Here is a 7,283-nt window from a genome sequence, read left to right as displayed (position 1 = left end):
ATGATGAGAGAAACAATACAATAAAACTATAACAAAAATCCTATTTAGAATATTTCTTTATTTTTGGAGAACACATTTTTTTTTTTTTTTTCACATTTANTTTTTTTTTTTTTTTTTTTCACATTTAGGAAAAATTTCAACTTACAACAATTTCACATTCTAATGTTATGAGAAATACTGATATGAAAAATTTAATTTTTTTTTTTTAATTCTAAAACTAGAATTATCATTATCGTCCTTATTTATTCTTTCGATTTATTTTACAGAACTCAAAATTTAATTTAAACAGTGCAAGTAAGAATTAAATAATAGAAGTGACTCGTTTGTAAACCCAAACTGAAAACGCCGTAAAAAAATAAAGAAGGGGTATTGCTATCAGATCTAAGGAATGTGGTCGACGTTTTTACATTTCGAAACTGTGCCGTAACGCAAAAATAATTCATGTTCAAAAATATTCTTTTAAAGATATTTTTAAGTGTTAGAATGATGAAAGATGCTGAAAATTGATCCCTTTTTTTTTTTTTTCTTCTTTAAATTTTCTGAAAATCGTTAATTACCTACTAGGATAGATGACGATCTAATTAAATTTTGATATGAGAACTATCTACGATGAATGATACTATCCGAAATTTTGAAAACTAATGCTCCAGAAAAATATTTGAAATTTTAAACTTTCTATTAATTTATGGAAGTGAAATTAAAATGAAGTTTGGAAAATACACGAAGATATTTTTTGCTTATTTTCGTTCATAGCCAAAATAATTTTATCATTAAACTTTAATGCAATGATATCAATACCCATCCTTAAAGTAAATAAATTAAAAAAAAGTATATTTGATACAAGTATAGGAACCGTGTAAAAAAATAACGAGTAAATCTGCTTTTTATCTAAGCATTATCTTAGTTTAAAGAATAAAAACAATAAATAATAAAATTGGCACTTTAACAAAATAAAAATAAAGAGGAATTGATTCCACGTCACAACCTACGAACGTTTCTCAAAAAGACAAAATGCACCAATTTGTACTCTTTCAAAATCGAATTTTGTAAAGATCACTTTAAAATTCTAATATATATAATATATATATAAATAAAAAGAAAAAAAAATTATATAACAATCAACAAAAACGTCATGGAATGTAGTGCAAATGGTACAGATCAAAAAGAGCTTATTACCAAAAATTTGCTAATTTTAAAATACAATATTTACAAAATGATCTGAAATACATTACACAAGGCATGCAAACATTCATATGAATACTACACAAACATAGTATAACAGGAAATTACAATATGACATTTATTTTTCACCAAAAGTCACTTCCTCGACATCTAAATTTGTATAGCAATCTAGATTAAGAGCAAACAAGATTTTTTTTTTTTACTTATTTTTTGTATATTAAAAATTCTATGACATCGTATGAATGACTGAAGAAGGCCTCAAAAAGTTGATGCCTCTGATACGCTGTACAAAATGCTAAAATTACAAACACCATAGAAATTATGGTGCCTTCCAAATATCACAATAAGTTCACAATGATTTGTTCCCAAAATTCTTTTAAAGTAATCGAGCAAGTTAAACAATACTAAGTAGTGGCACATCATATTTTTAAGTACAAAATTCTATGGCAGGCCTGCACGTCAGAAACTTTCGACAAAACTAGCTGGAAAAAGACCAGTTCTACCTGTTCTCTGCAAGGTACCTTTGTACCATCCATCGTCTCTCTTCTTGTGAACATAAACAATATCTCCTACTTTTAATTCTAGCTCGTAATCACTGTTTGGTGGATAAGGCACGATACAACGAAATCTACAGAATTAAGAACCGGATATGTTTAGACTCCATTTGTAAGTGCTAATTTTAAATCATAGCTTATAAGTACGGAAGGGGGACGTACTTACCTTTCTTTTATTAAAGGTGCAGGTTGTTTAGAACGAGAAGATAACCTCTGTACTCCAGCTGCATTACCATCTAAAGAACACGATTTCTTATGAAGAGCTGTCTGACTACCTAATGCCTCACTTGGACATGACACTGATCTAAAAATAATATAATATTTAAAAAAAAAAAATACATTTCATAAATGTCATTTTTATTTAATTTCATTTACAAATAATTTTGACTTTTTGATAAGTCAGTATTATTAGTAGAATTTATTAAACAATTTCCCTAATTCAGGAAATGTTTGGAAAAATCAGCTTCTTTCAGGGATTGAAAATTTCTTTCTTCGATTCATCTTGTTTGAGTTATCTTGACTTAAACTGCTTTCTTATTTAAAAATTTTTTTCTGCATTAGAAAAAGAAAAATTCATTAAGAGTTAGTTCAAGGAAATAGATGAATTGTGGAAGAACAATTAATAATTCCAACTTTAAAAAGAAAACAACTTGAGTCAAAAGAACTCATTCAAGAAGAATTGAAATTTTGTCAGCTTTAAAAAAAAACTGATTTTTCTAAATGTTTCCTGAATTGCAAAAATTCTGTATAAAGTGCGCTGAGAGTTGAATAACATTAAACAAATTTCTTTATGTTCTAACACATTTGATTTTCTAACTCCTTCCTGGAACTTTTTGAACACATGTTATAAATAAAATTGCAAGAGTCGCTCTGAAAAATTTTAAAATATTGCCAACCATTTTGCCAGTTTTAAATTTTTTCACCACTTCAAACTATTTATCGCCATCAGTTTTACTTATTAATTAATGCAGGTACTGGTAGCCTTATCAGTTTGGCATCTGAAAAGCAAAAGTAACATGTTAAGCTGTCACTTACAGGGAGAGGGCTAGACATTCGGGTCTCCAATTTGAACGAAACATGGTGAGTACATAGCCTTAAACACAAACAACTCCTTGTCCAAATAACAGGACCTACTTCTCAAGCATATATATATATATATATATAAAAAAATGAACAAGTTATGTCACATTAAAAGAAACGAGTTTTTATTCTCAAACTGTGAAACAGTCAGCATTACATCAAAAACTATGATTATATGTTTAATTTCGTCATTTTGTCTTCTTTCTAATGACATAAAATACGCGTGGAATTCCGAAAGTGCTTTTTTATATGTATTTTATTGTTATTTCATTCAAGAATGCAAAAATAAATATTAAATTTAAGAAACTCACCATAAATTATCTCAGCTTATACAGATTAACACCAGCTTTGTGTGAAATTTGAGAGGAAGGCATTATTTTTAAGGTCAGGGTAGACGGTCAGTGTAACCCCACACGGACTAACTACCTACTACTACCAACAACAACGTCAATAAGTCATTAATTGCTTTGTGGTCTTGTAAATGAAAACACTTTTCCTGATTTTAAGTCAGTCAAATTACAATGTTGTTATTTTGTTGTACTCAGAAGAATGTTTTCTTTAACGTTTAAATTAACAACTAGTTTTGTTAATTGATTAATTTTATATTTTAGTCACAGTTTAACTATCATGCCAGTCATTCTATGAAAATATGGTATTATTTCATCACATCGTTAGCATTATTATTCCTCACATTTAAAGCTTATAAAATAAGCTTTAAATGCAAGAAATAATTATAGTAATAATAATGCTAATGATGTGGTAAAATAATAATGTTACACATATACAAAAAAAAAAAAACTAAACTAACATTTTAAAGATTCAAATATACATTGTCTAGCTCCAGTGCTTAGTGTCTTATCAACTCGGCTATCACCACTCAGAAATGTGAAACTTCCAAAGACTTATAATATTATAAGCTAAATATTCAATTTTCAGACACCTGTTTTTCAGAAACACTTGAAAAGTTGGCCTATTATTTGGACAAGGAGCTGTTTGTGTTTAAGGCTATGTTCTCATCATGTTTCATTCAAATATAAGACCCAAACATCTGGCCTTCTCCTTGTTAGCAATAGGAATTATTTTTGAATAATTTTTTAATGAATAATTTTGAATAACACATTTGATTACAATGTTTAAACAGTATTTCACATGTTCTGTCATGTCAAAATTTTTGTTTCAGTCTACTGGAAAAAGACCAAAGTGAAAAAAGTCACTCCAAAAAATTCCCCAAATTTTGTTTTGGTTGATAAAACATCCCCAATCTGGAAATGCTGGATGGCATTGCACGAAAATTACCTTCAGTTCTCAATGTTTCCTATTTTTCTGCCCAAACTTGCCATCTATCATTGTGAAATCACTAGGTGTTTGGTGCACGGAACTCCCATCACACAGGAGCCTGATATTCTGATGTTTTTCCTAAGTGTGCTTTGTGATTCAATTTCACGCTGAATGTTCAAATAAGCAGACTGGGGTTTTATATCACCAATTGTTATCACCAGTATACTTTTTTTATTGCCACTTTAATAGAAAAATATCGCCAAGTGGAAATTTTGGTGCTATGCAGCACAACCCCTGAAATTGATAGGTTTTTTCTCAGATTTAATTACACTTCATTATATAAAACATTTTTAAAAATTTGTTATAATTTATTCTGTTAAAAACCTATTGTTTTCATATTGCTTGCTATAATCATACGAAAAAAATTAAGTTAAAGTATTGAGAAATATAAAAATAGTTCCTGAAAAATTTTAGAAATCGCAACGATTAAGACTATTTAAATGTAACTTTTATTCTGTTAAATTAAGTATAAACATAACAAAAAAAAAATTAAACAATAAATCCACAAACCCAGTTTTTAATTAATGCCAAACGATCTGTCATATTATCAGGCTATAATAAAGCTAATTTAATAATTCTTAATAATAAAGTAATTTGACTAGAGGTAGGCAGTTAGATAGCCCACCTCTAGTCAAATTATTTAATAACTAATTATTAAACCAGCCTTATTATAGCCTGATAATACGACAGATTGTTTGGCATAACAAAGAATTACTGATCAAATAAAAGCTATTCAATAAAACTTACCTCACATGAACAAGTGGTAGACAAGATTGACTACTGGAGCCTGGACTTTCAGCCAAAGTAGAACCATTCATAGAATAGCTGTTTGGTGGAGGAGATTTCGATTTCTTTTTTGTCAAACGTTTCATTAAGCTTACTCTTTCTTTCTCTTTCCTTTCTTTTGGCTAGAAATGAAATAAAGATCTGATTATATATACAAATATATTTTCCGTATCATAAACAAATTAAACTCAATGTGACTAAATAATAAAAAATTTGCAGTTACACACTTTCAAAATTCCAGATTTTAAAAAAAGGATAATCATTTGAACCATTCTTTTACAGATGTTCTAAAAAAAGAGTTTATTTATTTATTTATAGCTTTCTGTATACGAATACTGTCAAAAGTTAACTTATTATGACACTAATACAGATCCAAAACATTAATACGACATTTAAAGTACGAGTTCTTTCAAATTTTATTTTGTTGCCAGTTCTTCATTTTTCTAAAAAGCTATATAATATACATTCAAATAACTAGTGGAATTGCTATTTGAAAAGTAAAATGCAACTACTGCATCAATTGGAGACAAGAAAAAATAGCTTATTGAAAAGCAATTGGATAATTACAATTTTCTTTTTTTAAATCATATTTTAAAAGCTCAGCAGAAATTAGTAATAAAATTTCTTGTACTAAACAAGAAATTGTTGTTTAAAAAGCAGTAGCTTTAGTTGATTGAAAATTTCTCCAATTATTACATTTTTAACTTTATTTGAAAAGTGAAAATGCTTTTTCTATGTACGCAGAAAGTTATCAGTTGTAAAATGATAACATGATTTTACGTAAACTCAATCATTAATATAAGACTAAAGCTAAGCCAAGCTGCCATCACATTAATTTAATTTTTCTATTTTAGGAAGAAAACTATTACTGTTGTATTTAAAAATCTGACAAAAATAAAAGTGTTACTGACAGGAGGTTTATTAACTAAATACAGTTAAAAGCTATCTTTCACACTATGCCAAATATGAGACAGGTAAATGAAAACTTTGTGAATTCAACTTACCTTATCAGTTCGACCTTGTGAACATGAAGAAACTGGAATGTTTGATACTAAAGTAGAAAGTCCTCCAGCTACATTATTATTACCAGTTGATGTGGGAGGAAGAACTGATTGTGTATGTAAAGGTGAATGTCTAGATAATCTTCTTCCTTGGGAACAACTTGGCCAAACTTGTGATGATTCTAAGCTGCTTAATGGTGATGTACCGTATAATTGTCCCATTGAAGAAATGCAATCGGTGCTTCCACTGTTAGAAGTCATTTTCAATGAACACTCTGGTAAAATAGGTGAATTCGAAGCAGAATTAGAAAGACTCTGCGAAGACCAATGAGACGATCTCAGATGTCCCTCAACATTTTGTTTGGAAGCTGCTTGCTGTACAAGGAAACATAATAATAAAAAAATTTGTTTCTAATTTGATTCAAAAAATCAACAGATTATTAATCAAGAATACCTCTACTTTTTGAATCTGTGAAATAGATTCACTGGAGACCATAACAGACGATCGTAATGTCCAAGGTAATTGAGAAGGTGCTGTGATTGATGATGATTGTGATTTTTCTGGTAATCCTACAGTAGTTATAAAACAATTATTTACATGTTCATTTGTCTTTGAGAGCAAATATTCTGAAGAGTATTGTATTGATTGTGGTTTACTGTTTGCAATATTTATTGCAGATGAATTCAATGAAAGGCTTCTATCAGAAATGACTTGTCCATATGTTCCACTTCCCAAAGTTTTTAAAGATGTATTACAAGTTAATTTAGGATTTACAGCAGCTTCAATATTTGTCTGAGAACCTGAGAGATTAGAACACATAGGTCTAGTGCTTGTGAAACTAGTTGCTCCATGAAGAGGTGATTGAAGAACGGAAAATCTAACAAAAAAAAATTTATTGTATAAATATCACTAAAAATAATTGAATTAAAATGACTTCTATGCATTTTTATATGTATATTAATATAATAAAATATTCTTTAAACATAAATTGAATTTTTGCAATTATCAGGTTTAATTTTAAGAAATGAAAATAAAGCATTTAAAAACTTAATGGCAATAATCTTTTATTAGAGATTACTTCAACCTCTAATACTTGAATGCGGAAAATGAATATTAAAATATCGTGACAACAAGCTAGTATTGTAAAATTTTTCGTTAAAACTAAAATTTGTGATGTTTTTCTGACAAACTACAAAAGACGATACTTTCCTAAATATATTTTTCAATGCAAGAGTAATCTTTTCATAAAATTAAATTCACTAATTTCAACGAAATTTCCTGTAATAAAGTAGTAAGCTTTCTTGTATTTTAAATTTAGATTGGAGAGACTTGACAATTTCT

The 7,283-nt window shown here is 28.4% G+C and overlaps 1 protein-coding gene across 1 annotated transcript; it reads right to left on the bottom strand.

Annotated features, from left to right (window-relative positions):
* Window positions 1–457: 457 nt before the first annotated feature.
* On the bottom strand, window positions 458–6,819 carry LOC111616789 (E3 ubiquitin-protein ligase SH3RF1-like; the record flags this gene model as incomplete). Its single annotated transcript, XM_023358152.1, has 6 exons — window positions 458–1,810; window positions 1,903–2,040; window positions 4,902–5,062; window positions 5,945–6,316; window positions 6,396–6,511; window positions 6,599–6,819. Coding segments are annotated over 6 exons (1,177 nt in total), but the record flags the coding sequence as incomplete, so codon positions are not given.
* Window positions 6,820–7,283: the final 464 nt, after the last annotated feature.

This window comes from Centruroides sculpturatus, unplaced genomic scaffold, assembly GCF_000671375.1.
Source record: "Centruroides sculpturatus isolate CEXI.00-Female unplaced genomic scaffold, Cexi_2.0 scaffold4028, whole genome shotgun sequence".
Lineage (NCBI taxonomy): Eukaryota > Metazoa > Arthropoda > Arachnida > Scorpiones > Buthidae > Centruroides > Centruroides sculpturatus.
Note: the sequence above shows the minus strand (reverse complement) of the source record. Positions and strands in the feature narration are given on the sequence as shown.